The sequence below is a fragment of the Mus pahari genome, chromosome 9, assembly GCF_900095145.1.
Source record: "Mus pahari chromosome 9, PAHARI_EIJ_v1.1, whole genome shotgun sequence".
NCBI lineage: Eukaryota > Metazoa > Chordata > Mammalia > Rodentia > Muridae > Mus > Mus pahari.
The window spans coordinates 26851957-26869866 of record NC_034598.1 but is presented as its reverse complement, the minus strand read 5'-3'; the positions used below and the strand labels follow the sequence as shown (position 1 = coordinate 26869866).

Sequence of the window (17910 nt, the reverse complement as noted above, 5' to 3'; positions counted from 1 at the left end):
TCTGGGTTTGGTGGTTGTATATGGGATGGATCCCTGGGTGGGGCAGTCTCTGGATGGTCCTTCCTTCTGTCTCAGCTCCGAATTTTGTCTCTGTAACTCCTTCCATAGGTATTTTGTTCCCCCTTCTAAGAAGAAGCGACATATCTACACTTCGGTCTTCCTTCTTCTTGAGTTTCATGTATTTGCAAATTGTATCTTGGATATTCTAAGTTTCTGGGCTAATATCCGCTTATCAGTGAGTGCATATCATGTGTGTTTTGCACAGCGCCTGCCTCACCTCAGTGCCTGGACACTGGAACACCATCATCTTCTTTTTTTAGCAGCCCTTGGGTTTGGCTCCAGGCCCAGGGAGTTCTGCAGGCATTGCTGGTGAGGGGACGGATCCTCAGGGGTACTCTGCTTTCTTTAAGAATGTAGGCGGGCAACAGGAAGGAAAGAGTGTCCCTCTGGGAGGGATGAAGGGTGGGTAGAGGGAGGGAGGGAGGGAAGGGGGAGGGAGGACAGAGGGAGGGTAGAGGGGGAGCACGGGGAGGGTGGGGTCCATCTGGTAGAAGCCAGAGCTCCCAAGGAGCCCTATCCTGTCACTCCAGTAATTGTGTGAGTCTCCGTTTCTTCTCCTGGAGAGTAGATGAGAACAGAACGGTAACCCACCTGCCCCGACCGACCGCTGCAGCTGCCGTAGCTCCTGAGACACAGGCTGCTAAAGTGCTTTGTAAAGTGGAAAACTGTTTCCCAGATGTGAGAGCCCATCATCCATCCGTGATACAGATCTGCTGTGGGTGGCTGAATCGCCTCTGCCCTGGGGAGAGAGCAGGTAGGTGTGAAGGGTGAGTCTGCGTGGGGTGGGGCACACTGCTGAAACACTGGACTAGGTGACTGCAGGAAGGGGACCATGCTGGCCTTGGGGGGCAGCTCAGCCACTCTCAGTACAGGAAACTTTAGTTGTGTGACTAAAATGTAAAACTTCCAAGTTATAGTCACCCACATGTGAGAGGACTTCCGGGCGGCATCTTGACAATACTCCAGATGTACATCTAGAGGTCTATGGCTGTGGGTCCATCACCTGTCGGGATAACTTCTTCCAGGTCTGCACATTATTCAGCCAGCCCAGTGAGAGCCAGGAGAGACCGCCTTAGAGCCCTTAGCTAAGCCAGGCAGTGGTGGTGCACACCTTTAATCCCAGCACTTGGGAGGCAAAGGCAGGCGGATTTCTGAGTTTGAGGACAGTCTGGTCTACAGAGTGAGTTCCAGGACAGCCAGGGCTATACAGAGAAACCCTGTCTCAAAAAAAAAAAAAAAAAAAGACAGAAAGAGGGTTCTCTTCTAATATTTTATTTTGGGGGGGGGGAGCTGTATTTTGCTCAGAGACATTCCTGTGATTCCAGTACTTTAGAGTCTGAGGCAGGAGATTTACTAATTCAAAGTTGGCCTGGGCTACATAGCAAGACCCTATCTTAAAACTACAAACAAACAAACAAAAATGAGGGATAGAGAAGAGAGAAAACGTAACATCTCAAGGACTAAGTATCAGGACTGGATGTGGGTAATAGGTTATTTCTCCATTGGTGAAATGAGTGAATTCAAACCTGATTAGATTATATTAAAGGTGGGCTTATCGGGGAAGCTACTCTCCAGGGATTGAGGCCAAGGGAAGAGAGGGAAGAGAAAGAGAGGTCTGGATTATTCAGGGAAGAGCCTCTGGACTCAAAAGTTCAGGGTCAGGAGCAGGGTATGCCAGATAGGGACTAAGGGACTGAGGGATGCTGGGAGAACCTGGAGGCCAGGTCTGCTTTGATGTGTGAAATATGCACCTTGGTTCCTTGTCCCCAGATCAGAAACCAAACAATGGGGAGACGGTAGAGCTCTTGTCTAGCACTGTCCAGGCCCCAGGTCTGATTTCCCCAGGACCAAAACAAACAAACAAACAAACAAACACAAACATGTGTGTGTGTGTGTGTCTGTATGAGAAAGAGAGAGAGAGAGAGAGAGAGAGAGAGAGAGAGAGAGAGAGAGAGAAACAGTGTTAGGGGGTATGTCTCAGTGCAGCCCAGTGCATACCAGCAAGCCCTCCACCACACAGCTGCACCCTAGCCCCTTCAGGTCTGTCTGTAGTCAGAAGGGCAAGGTGCGGCTAGGGGGAGGAGAGAAAGAGCTGTGCTGTGTGGCTATGTGGCTAAGAGGAGCAGAATCACTTGTCATCTTGCACAGAGCATCTCTCACAGAGCACTGGGGCTGAGAGGCATCCCTTGACAGAGGATGAATGGTAGATAGGATAAGCCTGTGAGACACCAGTGTCTATGGAGACTTAGCTGTGGCCTAGGGGAGGTACACAGTATGCCATTATGAGCCAAGAGGGACCTCTTTGCTGGCCCAACGCCAACAATACCCAGGCAGGAGACTGAAGGTACTTCCTCGAGGAAATAACAAGCCAAAGGGGGGGGGGGGGAAACACCTAGGGACTGGAGAGATGGCTCAGCAATTAAGAGCACTGGCTACTCTTCCAGAGGTCCTGAGTTCAAATCCCAGCAACCACATGGCAGCTAACAACTGTCTGTAATCCAGCTCCAAGAGATTGGATTGGACCCTTGTACAGACATACATGTAGGCAAAACAACAGTTCACATAAAATAAAAATAAGTAATTTAAAAAAGAAAAAAGGAAAGGAAAGGAAAGGAAAGGAAAGAAAAGGAAAGGAAAGGAAAGGAAAGGAAAGGAAAGGAAAGGAAAGGAAAGGAAAGGAAAGGAAAGGAAAGGAAAGGAAAACACCTGGAGTTGAGTAAAGTCAGTCAAGTGTCAGTGAGACCTAAGCACAAATCCTCAGCACCCAGGAAGAAAGCCAGAAACTTGCTTTTTAAAACAATTTTATTTTATGTATATGAGTACATTGTAGCTGTCTTCAGACACACCAGAAGAGGGCATCAGATCCCATTACAGATGGTTGGTTGTGAGCCACCATGTGGTTGCTGGGAATTGAACTAAGGACCTCTGGAAGAGCAGTCGGTGCTCTTAACCACTGAGCCATCTCTCCAGCCCAAAACAGAAACTTTTAATCCCATTTCTAGGGAGGCAAAGATCCCTAGGGTTTACTGACTAGATAGTCTAGCTGAACCAGCAAGCTTCCGTTGCAGTGAGAGATCCTGGCTCAGAAAAATAAGTTGAGATGCTGAAGACATGGCTCAGCATTTTAAGACCACTGGCTGTGGGCTGGTGAGATGGCTCAGCGGTTAAGAGCACTGACTGCTTTTCTGAAGGTCCTGAGTTTAAATCCCAGCAACCACATGGTGGCTCACAGCCATCTGTAATGGGAACTGATGCTCTTGTTTGGTGTGTCTGAAGACAGACACAGCATACTCATATACATAAAATAAATGTATATAAAAAAATTCACTAAGTCCAGTAACTCAAACAAACAAAAAAATGGACAAGTGATTTGTACAGACCCTTCCTCAAAGATACTAGCTAATAGGAATATAGAAATGTTCGATATTCATAATCAATCATAATCATCACAAATTAGTGGTAAAATGAGCTGTCCCTTTGGTGTCTAGAGTGGTTAAAAACAAAGGACAGACATTAACAAGTGTTAGTAAAGAACCTAGAAACAAAAGCTCTATACTCTGCTGGAGAGAGCATGAGAGGGCTCAGCCACTGACATTATAAGCAAAGGCAGATCTCTATTTCCGCAGCTCAGGCTTCCTTCGCTTCCTTGAATCCCATCTCAAGCCCCTCTGTGTTTATCTTTTCCCTGCTTTCTTTACCCTTTGGTCAGGCAAGACAGCCATCCTCACTGACTCCAGAATCCTAGAAATCTGTAATTAAAGAATCAAAGAGGGGAATCTTCTCCTAGAGCCGGGCAGATGAAGATGTAGAACTCTCAGCTCCTCCTGCATCATGCCTGCCTGGATGCTGCCACGCTTCCCACCATGATGATAATGGACTGAACCTCAGAACCTGTTGTAAGTGTCCATGATCTGCCAAAGAATAATATTCCAGACTCAAATTGTATGTAATTGCAAAGAATGTTTTATTCTGCAGGAGTCTAGCATGCTGGGGTCTCCCATTAGCAGAATAGAGAGACAACGAAGTGAGCTTGCAGGTCTGATTAAGCACATTAGGGGACTCTGGGGTAGGGGGTGGCTATGTTACTCTGTTGGGTCCCAGTCTATGGACATTCCATTACTGGGGGTGGGGGCTGGAAACTTGCTGGGGAGGTCTGGAAACTGTTGCTGAGGAAGTAGCTGAGGGAGTCTGGAAACTGCTGCTGACCCGACCCCTTGTCCTTGCCTCAGGCCAGGTGGCAGGGCAGCTTCTGAGGCCTGGGCTTGACTGGATTTGCCCAGTTCTTGGAAAGAGAGACTTGGGCCTAGCCTCCTGAACTGCCAATTTGAAGCCTGTCATGGAGTTAGCCTACCCTTCTCACTGTAAGCCAGTCCCAATTAAATGTTGTCCTTTTTAAGGGAAAAAACAAAAACAAAAAAAGAATTGAGGAACGGTACCTTTTCTTTTTGTAAACCAAATGTCTGGCCAGCCCTCCGGATACTCAAAACTAGGATCTAACTTTTCCCTTCCTTTGGACCCACAGGTAGTTATAATGGTTTGGCAAGGTTAAATTCAGTCTTTCTGTTCCTCAGTCCTGGGCTTTCAGACTTCAGGGCAGGCAGGAGTCTAGTTTCTACTTTCTGCGTCTAAGTGCTGACATCACGACATCAGCTCGGAGGTATGCCCAGCCCCCAAATCCTTCTGTTCTGGTTAAGCACCTGTCTGGCTTTTGAACAGGGAAACAAACGGTGGGTGGCCCTTTCCTTGGGCTAAGCCCTCCTCTCTCTTAGCCTGAGTTCCCTCACTCACAGACTGGGAATAAAGCACGGGGTTGGGCCTCCCCAGTCCTTCAAAGTGTGATCTAGAGGACTGTGAAACCTCCCGTTGTGGGCTGGAGAGGTGGCTCAGCGGTTAAGAGCACTGATTGACTGCTCTTCCAGCGGTCCTGAGTTCAAATCCCAGCAACCACATGGTGGTTCACAACCATCTGTAATGAGATCTGATGCTATCTTCTGGTGTGTCAGCTATAGTGTACTTACATATAATAAATAAATCTTAAAAAAAAGAGAGAGAGAGAAAAGAAAAAGAAACCTCCCATTGCAGCACGTGCCTCTGGGAAGCTGAGCTGCCTCTTAACTTGACCTAAAGGACATTGCAACAGGGAACACACAGCTACATCAATTCAGCTGCCTCTGTTTTTTTTTTTTTGTTTGTTTTGTTTTGTTTTTGTTTGTTTGTTTTGCAAAAATAAAACATTTATTATTTTGCTTTGGAAACTGGGATTTTTTTTTCAATAAAAAAATTAAAATTACAAAGCCATGCCTTTAATCCCAGCATTTGGGAGGCAGAGGCAGGCAGATCACTGTGAATTTGAACCTAGCCTGGTCTACAGAAGAATGAGTTCCAGGGGAACCAGGACTACACAGAGAAACCCTGTCTTGAAAAACAAAACAAAACAATGTAAATTATATCTACAAATGAATCTGATTGGTATGAGAACAGTATGTAATGGGTTTTTAATGAGTGAGTTAACAACAAATTTAAAACTATCACGGTTTTAATTTGCCACACACTGATTAGCAATAGTGGAAACCCACACTAATAAAAGCTTTTGGGGATCCTCTCTCTCTATTTTTTTTTGAGACAAGGTTTCCTGTGTCTCAGGCTGGCCTCAAACTCACTATGCATCCAAGTATGACCTTGAACTCCTGATCCTCCTGCCTCTGCCTCCCCAGTGCTGAGATTACAAGTGTGTGCCACCAAACCCACTTTATGTGGCCCTAGAGACTGAATCCATCCGTGCTAGACAAGCACCCACCCACTGAGCTGTATCCCTAGTACACACCCTTTTCCTTTCTTTTCTTTTCTCTTCTTTTCTTTTCTTTTACTTTGTGTCTTAGTTAGGTTTTACTCCTATGAACAGACACCATGACCAAGGCAACTCTTGGAGAACATTTAATTGGGGCTGACTTACAGGTTCAGAGCTTCAGTCCATTCTCATTAAGGCGGGAGCATGGCAGCATCCAGGCAGGCATGGTGCAGGCAGAGAGAGCTGAGAGTTCTACATCTTCATCTGAAGGCTGCTAGGAGAAGACTGGCTTCCAGACAGCTAGGGTGAGAGTCTTAAGCCCACACCTACAGTGACACACCCACTCCAACAAGGCCATACCTCCTAATAGTGTCACTCTCTGGGCCAAGTCTATGCCAACCAACACACTTTGTGTTTGGTGTGTTTCTATGTGTGTCTATGTGTGTTAATGAGAGTGTGTGTGAATGTGTACGTGTGTGTGTGGCATGTGTGATATGTGTGTATATTATGTGCCTGTGAGTTATGTGTGTGCTTGAGCTCAGAGCCCGTAGGAGGATGCTGATGTCCTGTTCCTCCATGCTCCCCCTTGTTGCCTGGTGCACTAGTTTGCTTTTTAGTGCTGTGATAAAGGCCACAACCAAAGGCAACTTGAAGAGGGGAGCTTATAGTCTGCCATGAACAAGAGTCAGGGCAGGAGTGAAGAAGAAACATGGAAGAGTGCTGCTTACTGGCTTGCTCTCCCTGGCTCGCTTAGCTTGCTCTCTTACACCACCCAGGACAACGTGCACAGGGATGGCAGCCTCCCATATAAATCATTAATCCAGAGAATGCCCATGGACCGGTGAGATGGCTCAGCAGTCAAGAACATTGGCTGTTCTTCCAGAGGTCCTGAGGTTCTGAGTTCAATTCCCAGCAACCAGCTCTTGGATCACAACCATCTATGAAGGGATCTGATGCCCTTTTCTGGCATGTAGATGGATGTGCAGAAAGAACATTCCTACATTAAAAAATACATGAATAGCTCCTGGCCCTCTCTCTCTCTCTCTCTTTGTGCTTTTGGTCTCTCTCTCTCTCTCTCTCTCTCTCTCTCTCTCTCTCTCTCTCTCTCTCTCCCTTTTCCTCAACTCCCCTCCCCATGCCCTGAATAACTCTATTCTATACTAAAAAAACAAAACAAAAACAAGTAAATAAAATTTTAAGAAAGAAGAAGAAAATGTGCCACCCACAGGATCTCCTAAGGTCACAATCTGATGACGACACTGTCTTGACTGAGGTTTGCTTTCTCAGACAACTCTAGCTTGTGTCAAGTTAAGAGAAAAAAATCTAACCAGGACACGTTGCAACAGGGTCTCACTGAACTTTGAGCTGGGGTGGAAGCCAGCAAGCCCCAGTTAGAACCTCAGTCTCTGTTCTCTACAGCGTGGGGGATGCTTCATATATGGCCTTGGGTTTTTGCTGTTGTTGTTGTCTTTTCAAGACAAGGTTTCTCTGTGTAGCCCTGGCTGTCCTGGAACCCACTCTGTAGACCAGGCTGGCCTCAAACACAGAGATCCACCTGCCTCTGCCTTCCAAGTGCTGGAATATCTGGACTTAAAAAAAATAATTTTTTTAAAATGTGGATGATGGGAATTGAACTCAAGTCCTGATGCTTACACAGTAAGCAATCTTACAGGTGGAGCCGTCTCCTCATCCTGTACTTTCCATTAGTTTTTCAGACAGTCTCAGTCTCTGGCTGGTCTCAAACTAGCAGTGAAGCTTAGGTGAGCCTTACACTCCTAACCACCCCGCGATTTCTTGTAGTGCTTTGTCTGCCGGTATGTAAATGCATCGCGTGTGTGTGCATGGTGTTGCAGAGATCAGAAGACAAGGTAGGTCAGATTCCCTGAACTGGAGTTATGGACAGTTCAGAGCCACCCCATGTGTGCTAGGAACTAAACGCTGGTCCCCTCAGTGCTCAGCAACAGCAACAAGCGCTCGTAACTGCTGAGCCCCTCCTTAGAGTCCTTAATTGTCAAACCCTTAGTTCATCGTGCATGCATTGCTTTCATTTAATAATGAACAATCAAAATTATACTTCTTAAAATAATTTTGATTACATTTGTTTATTTATGGGCAGGCTCATATGGGTGCTCATGGGCTGAGTGGAGAAGTGAGAGGATAACTTGCGGGAGTCGGTCTATAAGCGTATGAGTCTATGAGTCTATGAGTACGCTGTAGCTGTCTTCAGACACATCAGAAGAGGGCATCATTACAGATGGTTGTGGTGAGCCAACATGTGGTCGCTGGGAATTGAACTCAGGACGTCTGGAAGAGCAGTCAGTGCTCTTAACCGCTGAGCCATCCCTCCAGCCCGACTTATACGTTTAATGGTTTAATGGTTAGATATAGATGGGAAACTGAAATTGGCCCCAGAAAAGTACTGCTAGTTGACACTTAACACACCACAAACAAGTTTTCCCCGCCTGCCTTAATCACCTACGCTCAGCTTCACTTCGACTCTTCTGTTCCCCTGAGCTCAGCCCCGCCCCTCCAAGGCCCGCCCACCCTAAGGCTCCACCCCTCACCACTTCCTTTTTCTCGGATTTCCGGGTTCACCCTCTGCCTCAAGCCTTCGGCTGCCTCAGCCCCGCCCCCAGCTACCCGCCCACTCGCCTCGGACACGCCCCCAACGTCACGTCCGGCCTCCATAGTTCCCTCCCTCTACTACCCCCTTGCTCCCGCCTTCGACCGCTTCCGGTAGTCAACGTTGCCGCTGCTGCCGCTGCTGCTCCTGCTGCTGCTGAGGCTGCAGGCGGAGGCCGGAGGACCGGGCGGCGGCGGCGGCGGCGGCAGCGGGAGCGGGATCGCAGCGGGACGACCGGGCGAGAGCAGGCGAGTTGAGAACCGAGCGCGAGGAGCCAGAGCCGCCCGGGCCCCGCCGCCGCCGTCGCCGCTGCCGCTGCACAAAGCCTCGAGCCCGCGTCGGAGCCATGTCCGCGTCGACCGGCGGTGGCCACCAGCCCAGCCAGAGCCGCGCCATCCCCACGCGCACCGTGGCCATCAGCGACGCCGCGCAGCTACCTCAGGACTACTGCACCACGCCCGGGGGGACGCTGTTCTCCACGACGCCGGGAGGTGAGCCGCGCCCGGCCTGCCCGCCATCGCGGCTGGCGCGTGGCACTGCATGCTCGACCTACAGCTTCCTCCCCGCTGCCCGTACTGTGTGCTGCAGACCGTGCACCCTGCGCGGCGGGGCTTGCCTCTGGAGCCGTCCTACGGGATTTGGGGGGCGGGGAGGGAAGTCGGGGAGACAGAACTGGCGCGGAAGCCTAAGATGACTGCTCTGGCTGCGCTGAGAGTCCCGAGACGAGGCTGGCAATGCACTCTGCCTGCCTCGCCCAGTGTTAGCCTCCTTTGACAGCATTGTTTACTTTGTTAGAGGAGTCATCACAGGTTGGGGGAGCCCCAGCTCCCACAAGTGGGGCGTGTAAAAAAGCTCATTGGTATCGAAGAAGTTGATGGCTTTGGTGGAGGCGCTGTTCAGATTTCAGACCAGGGCTTTCGAGGAGCCGTTTTAAAGGTGCTTTGTCAGACAGCACACACTAGTCGGGTTAGGTTGCTTGATCCTAGGGAAAGGACTTTGTAGAGAGAGGCGATGCAAAGGGAGGTTCCTGAAGTCCTGAAGTTGCTTTTCAAAAGATGGCTGGGAACCCTTTACTATCACTGGAGAGGTAAAGAAAGCGTGTTGTATTGGTCACGAGAGGAGGAAGCGCAAAGGTTGTTTGTCTCCTTTCTGGGCTGTCCTCAAAGAGGGAGGAGCCTGGAAAGGGTTCATCGGTGCCTTCATGAAGGGAACTGGTTTTCCGCTTCTAATCTCAGAACTTTGCCTTCTTTTGGTGACCCGGGGGCTGGGCTTCAGCTAGAGGGTGAAGATTTGGTTAGCAGCCCCTGCAGTCTAGAGATCGCTGATCATGAGACAGGACTCCTAACCAATCACTTCCAAGTGGGCCTGGCCATCCTGGAATCTTGTGCAATTGGAAGGCACAGAGTAAGGGGACCTTGCCAACACCAAGAGACAGCAATCCAGAAGGCTGTGTGTGTGGTAGTTAGGGCTGTGATCCTACTACTCCAGAAAGGAGGTAGGAGAATGGCAGTTTAAGGCTAGCCCTGGCTACATAATGAGTTTCAAGGCTGGGCAGTGGTGGCACAGGCCTTTAATCCCAGAATTTGGGAGGCAGAGGCAGGCGGATTTCTGAGTTCCAGGCCAGCCTGGTCTACAGAGTGTGTTCAAGAACAGCCAGGGCTACACAGAGAAACACAGAAAAAAAATGAGTTCCAAGACAGCCTGTGCTACAGTGTCACACCCTGTCTCAAAAAACAAACAAAAAACCAACCAAACAAGGAAGGGGGCAAAAAAATCAAAGCAAATATCTAGGAGAAAAGTTGGCAGAAGATCCAGCCAGGCCGGTCTAGAAAAGAGATGGCAGAAAGGCATAAATGCCCGGAAAGACCTTCCAAATGACCCAGGCAAGAGGAAGCTGCACTCCTTAGGGAGAGCCGGGTTTAAGGAAAGATGGTGGAGATCTGGTGAGAGGGTACTGGTTTAAGTTGCTGAAGACAGCTTTCTTATTTGGTCTTTTCCTTCTCTTTCTTTCCTCTTGCTTTTCTTGAAACACTTTTTCTCCATATGGTCCATACTACCTTGGACCTCTTTATGTGATCCCCAAACCTGTGATCTTGCATTATTAGCCTCCCGAGTGCTGGGATTTATTGGTGTGTGTTATCTGGTATAACAAAAATCGGGAAAGCTCCTGGTCAGCCCTGGATGGAGTTGTCTCCACTTGACAGATAACTGTTAAGAAACAGAGATAGTGTCCAGCACCGGCCAGGCAGAGGCAGGATGATCTCTAGGAGTTGAAGGCTAGCCCGTTGTACATAATGAGCTCCAGGGGTCCAGGACAGCCAAGGCTACATAGTAAGAGCATGTCTGTCTGTCTGTCTGTCTCTCTTCTGTACACACACACACATATATATATGTATGTATATATATATAATTTCTCAGGTGTCGGAGAGAGATCTGTAATTTACTCCAGAGGTCTTTGTGGTATTGACGAGTAAAATGCCCATGCTTCTAGCAGCTCAGAGCACTTGTGACAGTAACAGGTCCGTTTATCCCTAACTTCCTTGGGGAGGAAGCAAACTTGTTAGCTGTGCATTCATGTTCTCCTGCGGGAAGCTCTAGAGAGGGAAAACTCTGTGGGCATATTTCAGACAGCAAGCTGCTGTGCCTTTAGAAGTAGGGAAGCCATGCAGTGTTTACGCCTTGCTTTAAAGGTAGAAGCCGCCTTGCCGCTTAACCTAGTTCTGAGACGCTTGGGAGGGTCTACCTTCTACCACAGAGCCACCGCAGGCCTGCCTCCACAGAGCTTCTACACATAGTTGTTTGTTTTGGAGGTAGGGTGTCACTTTCCCTGGAACTCACCGAGATGCCCCTGCCTGCCTCTGCCTCCTGAGCAGTGGCATTAAAGGCCGCCGTGCCTAGCAGTCTTTGGATTTTGATGAGGAGGGCTTGCTTCCTGGTTGTAAGGAGATGGCACTGTAGGGTTTGGAGCTGAGCTGTGTTTTTGAGACAGGGTCTTGTTGTGTAGCCCTGGCCAGCCTCAAACTCAGCGCTCCACCTGCCTCTGCCTCTCTGGTGCTGGGTTTAAAAATATGCGCCACCATGGCATGCTGGGCAGTCTTTTATAGCATTTGGCTCGGTGGTGTTTAGAGATGTACAGTGCTTACTGACTTTTTCCCCTATGGAATGATTTTAAGGTGGCCTTTACCAGGGCCAGAGAGGAAGAGGGCTCCGCAGTTAAGACCGTGCCTGCCAGTATTGTGGAAGACCTGAGTTCAGTCCCAGCATCCACACTGGGCAGCTTGTAACTCCAGCTCCAGGAGATCTGAAATTCTCATCTCTCTCCTTCACCAGCATCTGTACACAAGGCATATGTCACACAGATGTATGCTCATTTAAAAAAAAAACAACAAAACTCTCTACTGGTATGGAAGTGTATGTGTGTGGGCACACACGTATGCACTCCTGTGCTGTTTTGCCAGTGGAGGTCAGAGAGCAACTTTTGACTTCCTAATACTGGGGTTTCTGGGATCAAACTCAGGTCATCAGACTTGTGTGGTGAGCACTTTTTCCTCTGAGCTATGCTGATGCTTCCTGCTTGGGAACATTTCTGCCCTCCGATGCTTTATCTCCCCCTTCCTCCCACGGAGTCATTTTATCTCAGTGGTTGATAAGGTCTTCAGTGAATTTCGTGGTCAGCACTTCACAGGGAACAAGGCAGCAGACCTAGGCAGGTGGCACAGGCCCGTAGACGAAGAGAAAGGATCAAGGATTCAAAGCCAACTAGTACTAGATAGCTAGGCCAACTGGGCTACTTGACACCCTGTCTTCAAAAGGGAAAGCATCAAGTGTGGTCCTTGCTCTGCGTGGCCCTCAGATCTTGATTTTAAGGGATGGAGGCTACGGGTAGGATTTGACTTGTAGTTCTGCAATTGGAACAGCGAAGCCAAGTGACTGGCTTGAATTTCAGACCTGAAAAGCTCGGGCTTGGATCTTGAGTCTCTTTAGCAGACGGGAAAGGAGTGCATTTCCTGCCTGAGTGTCTGAAATCTGAAGGGCCACACCCTCGGGGGACCGGTCCTGGGTCACATTTGATTTGCTGAATGCCTTGTAAGATTGGTCTTGGTAGGGGCAAGACCCCTTTATTCGTGAAGACCCATAGTAACCAATCTCACCTGGAGGGTTTCTCAGATTCCCCTCTGTGGTTTAAGCATGAGAGCTGAGCTAAAAGCGCACTTGCCTTGGCGTGTTGAGCTGCTTTTGCTGGTGTCAGGGGACTCGTTCCTGGGGACTGGAAAGCTTGCTTCATTTTCTCCTGTCTACCCATTGAGCAGTGGGTGACGGTTGGTACATCCAGTAGACGCTGCTGCCGCCACCTTCACAGAAGGTGAGCTTGTTCCAGTGGTTGAGTTTTCCTATATTCCAGTCAGGAGAGCTGGAGGGCCCTAAGGAGTTCACTTTATAATTAAACAACCCTGAGACCAAAGAAATGAACTTGGCAGTATTGCCAGCCAGTTCATGTCAGTGGGTAGCTTGAGATTCAGTAGTCCTTATGACTGCCTCGTTTCTTCCTCCTCCAACTTAGATGCTTACCTTCCTGGGAAAGGAAATTGGCGGACCCTTTGAGACATTTCTACCTCAGGAATGCTGGCCGGCACCATCTTTCTCTGGGGAATAGGCAGAGCTATAGTGACCCATTTTAGCCTTCATCTCTGCTCTGCTCCCTAGTCACATTCTAGCTATGGGAAAGCACACTCACATAGGAGCAGAGAGCCACCAGTCACTGTGGCCTGATATCTGTGGCTCCTGCCTCTCTGCTGCTATTGGTGTCCTAGGGTAGAGTTACCTGAGGACCATTGGAAGAATCTGGAAATAAATGAGGCCTGAAGATGGGAAAGCATTCCCCATGAGACCAAAGTGAGCTGTATCAGAAGCGTATTGGGGGGGGGGGGGGGAGCGGCTGCATTTTCAGCTGATGTTGGAGGGATGAACAGTGCTCTGTAGCTTCGGGCGAGAAGGCTGGTTTCTCAGTCAGTTTGGCCTGTTTATTCTGAGCCAACAAAATGTCTTTAACTTCAGTTCTCTTCTATTTCTCGTGTGTGCCCCTGTGGACCCATGCAGAAGCCAGAGAAAGACATTGCTTCCTTTCTACCTATCCCCATTAGATGTGGTCTGTCACTGAACCTTGAGCTTTGGTGGGTTTGGCTAGGCAGCACATTCTAGCAACTGACATCCCCCACCTCCCCACAAACAAAACAAAACAAAAAGAAAAACAAACAAAAAAACAAGCTCTGGGAGTACAGGCCACCCAGAGCCACACCCAGCTTTTACGTGGGTGCAGGGGATCTGAACTCAGATCCTCGCACTTAGCGTTTATTCCCCGAGATAGCTCAGTTCTTTAATTTGGGTCCTTAGCCACAGCCCTCCACTGTTATAAGTGAGAGAGATGCACATCGCATTGCTTTGCCTTGTTATCCAGGGGATGGCACCTCCTTGCCTCGGTAACACTGACTGTCATGGAGTGGCACCTGCCAGGGTGTTTGTCCGGCAGCTTTCCTGCTGGATGTGCAGGGACTGGCTTGCAAGCCTGGGAGAGAGGGGAGGGGTGGCAGGGAAGGTAGCCCCTCCATGGCCAGCCAGCCTTAAGAGGACAGAGAAACTGACATGGCCAGCTAATCAGCAGAGACCTTTCCAGGACTGGCGTCCTAAAGGCAGCTTCACAGAGGGATTTTGTACAGTTGTGAGCTCTGTAGGCTTAGTAGTTTGTGTGTGTAAAGCCTTGCAGATCAGACAGAAAAGTTACTGTAGAGAGCTGCTCCCCAGCTGGTGAGTTTGCTGGTGAGTGGCAGAGCTTCCTAGCTACAAGTCTTTAGAGTGAGCAAATTGAGGAGAGTTTTGCCTCTCTGTTTATAGGATCTAAGCTCTCTTGAGACTTGTAGGTAAGAATGGCACATTTCTTTGTGCTTGTTTTTTGTTTCTGTTTGGTTGGTTTTTTAAAAAGATTTACTTATTGTTATATGTAAGTACACTAGCTGTCTTCAGACACACCAGAAGAGGGCATCAGATCTCATTATGAATGGTTGTGAGCCACCATGTGGTTTCTGGGATTTGAACTCAGGACCTTTGGAATTGCAGTCAGTGCTCTTGACCGCCAAGCCATCTCTCCAGCCCTTTGTTTGTTTGTTTGAGACTATTTCTCGGTGTGTGTGTGTGTGTGTGTGTGTGCGGTTGGCCTCAAACTCAGATCAGCCTGCCCCTGCCTCCTGACTGCTGGGGTGAAAAGCATGTGGTGCCACACCAACCTTGCTTTGTTTTTGCAGCACCCTTAAAACCCTGTGTATTCTTTACCTGCCTGCAGTGGTACTTGCTTGTAATTCCAGCATTAGGGGTCTGAGGTCAGTAGATCATAAAGAGTGAAGCAAAGGCCTGGTTGCTTCCTTATCAGGTGTCAATCAACAGCTGCCCATCCTGACTGTTCCTAGTTTGGGTGTATGTGTGAGAGCGTGCAGACATGAGTGACTGAGTGTGTCCCTTTGCTGTGCTTAGCTTAGTGTTTAAGACAGTCTCTCACTGAACCTGGAGTTCCCTGATTATATTAGTTGTCTCCCTGGTTGGTTGATTCACATTTTTGTGACAGGATTTTACTAAGTTGTCCAGATCATCCTTGAAAGGCACTCTGTAGCCCAGGCTGACTTTGAACGTTCTCCTTTGACTCTGCCACCAAAGTAGCTGGGATTACAGGTCTTTGCCACCAGCTCTGGGCAAGAACCTTCCCTCCAACACTCAGGCAGGGTTTCTCTGTGTAGCCCTGACCTAGAAAACTCTGTAGACCAGGCTGGCCCCAGATTCACAGAGATCCTCTTGCCCCTGCCTCCCCAGTTCGTGCGGCGGCTGCAGGACGGAGAGCCTCGTTTTCACAGACCACCTCACCTGGTTCTTAGGCCATAGCTTGAAACTAGAAGCTCAGACATGTTTGCATGTTTCCATTTTAATGTTGACTCTAGGTTTCTGTGGCAGATGTCCTGACAGATGGAATCTGTTCATTTCAGTGAATAGTTTAAGAAGGCAAAGACCTCAATAAAAGATAAGCTGGGAAATACAATTCTGGTCCTGTGGCTTCCTGTTATCTGCACTTTAAGGTATCCATCCCTGTCTTTTTAAGGTATCTCATCCATGTGTATTTGGTTTTCTTTTCTTGCCCAGTTCTCCTGGGTATGGCCCTCAGTGTGGGGGCGTGTGGTACATTGATCTTAGTGAGAAAGCAGTCTTCCAGTTCCCTAAGTATCTTAGCAGTGGTTCTTTTTTTTTTTTTTTTTTTTTAATAAAGATTTATTTATTTATTACATGTAAGTACACTGTAGCTGTCTTCAGACACTCCAGAAGAGGGCGTCAGATCTTGTTACGGATGGTTGTGAGCCACCATGTGGTTGCTGGGATTTGAACTCTGAACCTTCGGAAGAGTAGTTGGGTGCTCTTACCCACTGAGCCATCTCACCAGCCCTTAGCAGTGGTTCTTAAAGGTGCCTTTTCTACTAGAAGTTGGGGAAATTGACTTCTGTTACTGGTTTGTTGGATATAATCATCAGGAAAGTTAGGGGTCCTTTGGGAGAGGGTGGCTTTGAGGATCAAAGCTCAAGGCCTCTTGAATACTAAGCACTCTGGCATTTGGGTGACCCTCTTGGCCCAGGATCTTTTATGAGGTTATTATGTGGCTTGTTTTTTTTATTATTATTTAAGGTCTATTCCAGTAATTGACTTGCCAGTGTCAAGTCAGCCTAGTGCTCTGGCTGAATCACCCTGGGTTCTGGTGATAATCCTCTTTAGATTTTGGGTTGAGTTTGTTTTCCCTTCATGGCTTGCAATGATGGGTAGTTAGTAGTTAATCATTAGCATTACCAAGACTTCAGCCTGGGAGACTCAACTTGTACTTTTTTGCAGGTATTTATGTGGAGAACACTTATGTCCTTGTGAATGTTCACATCTAAACTGCAGTGGGGGTGCTTTAGCAGCAGCAGTACTGCTTAACAATAGAAATGAGTGTTGACTTATTTCCAGAGACCCCTAGGCTGGGTTCATTTACAGGTCGTGAACCATTTTGGACTTAGTATTAGCTGGGTTGTTTTTTTTTTTTTTTTTTTTTTGATTTGAGACAAGTACTCTTGTAGCCTAGCCTTGCCAGAACCTCATAGCCTCTGATGACCTTGGATTTAAGATCCTGCCTCTTTCCTGCGTGCTGGGATTCCAGGCATGTACTACCATGCCCTGTTTATGCTGTGATTGCACCCTGCTTTGTGCATGCTAGGCAAGTGAATACCAACTGAGCTGCATTCCCCAGGCCCCGCTATTAGCATTTTAAAACACCTGTTTCAACTCATTTTGCAACCCAGACTTGAGAAACCCAGCTTTGTTTGAGTGCCTGTGTGTGTGATGCTGTCCTGGGTCTCCTGTGTCACTGTGACTTTTCCTTGTCTGTAAAGAGGGTGGCTCTCCAACAATGGACCTTCCTCATAGGACACAGCCCTTCCTCCCTTGCCCGGTAGTGATCAGATGGGGACCATGCTTGTGTTTGGAGGCCTTGCTCCCTGTTACTGGGGCATGGGCTTAAAGGATTTGGTAGACACAACTTTGGAAGTCCCCATTTGCCACAGCACTTAGTCACATTATGACAATGGGCCTCAGGCTCCACTCCCTTTCGTTATAAAAACAGTTCTATAAACCGACAGGTTTTATTAGTACTTCAGGGATTTGGTGGCTATGCAAAGTCCCCCAGGAGCCTCTGGCTTAGGCAGCTGTTAGTTTTCTTTGGTTTGTCAGCCACAGAACTTTTGAGCAATCTGTTCACTGAGGGCCTGTATGAACAGCAGGGGTTTGTTAAGACTGTTACCTCCGTGCTCTCTGGTGGAGGCTCCATGGAGTCCTTTACATAGCTCTGCACCTCCTGTTAGAAAGGGGTGGGAGCCCAGCCTTACAGCTAAAGCTCTGTCAGGGCTGGAGGTGGGGCCCACTATTGCTCTTGCAGGGAACTGGAGTTTGGTTCCCAGTACCATATCAGCTCCCTAACAGCTGCCTGTAACTCTAACCCCAAGACACCTGCACTCCTGTACACATACCTTTATACACAAATATGCTTAATTAAAGATGAAAAATCAATCTTAAAAGTGGATTCCTATAGACTACCAAGGCTGCTAGCCAATTGCTGGGTTGTTGTTAATCTATTTAACTTTGTTTTATTTTGTTTCATACAGTCTGACTGTAGCCCTGACTGGCCTGAACTTCACTATGGAGCTCAGGTGCTGGGATTAAAGGGTTGCTTTATCTTTTTGTTTGTTTGTTTGTTTGTTTTTGTTTTTCGAGACAGGGTTTCTCTGTATAGCCTGGCTGTCCTGGAACTCACTTTGTAGACCAGGCTGGCCTCGAACTCAGAAATCTGCCTGCCTCTGCCTCCCGAGTGCTGGGATTAAAG

General features: G+C 48.3%; 1 protein-coding gene across 1 annotated transcript in view; it reads left to right on the top strand.

Moving 5' to 3' along the window:
• Positions 1 to 8573: 8573 nt before the first annotated feature.
• The window catches only part of Eif4ebp2 (eukaryotic translation initiation factor 4E binding protein 2), a 23248-nt gene continuing 13911 nt past the window's right edge, over positions 8574 to 17910 (top strand). The window contains exon 1 of the mRNA XM_021204857.2: positions 8574 to 8962. Within this exon, the coding sequence (XP_021060516.1) occupies positions 8818 to 8962 (145 nt within the window). The 5' untranslated portion in view covers positions 8574 to 8817. The remainder of the gene's footprint in view (positions 8963 to 17910) is intronic.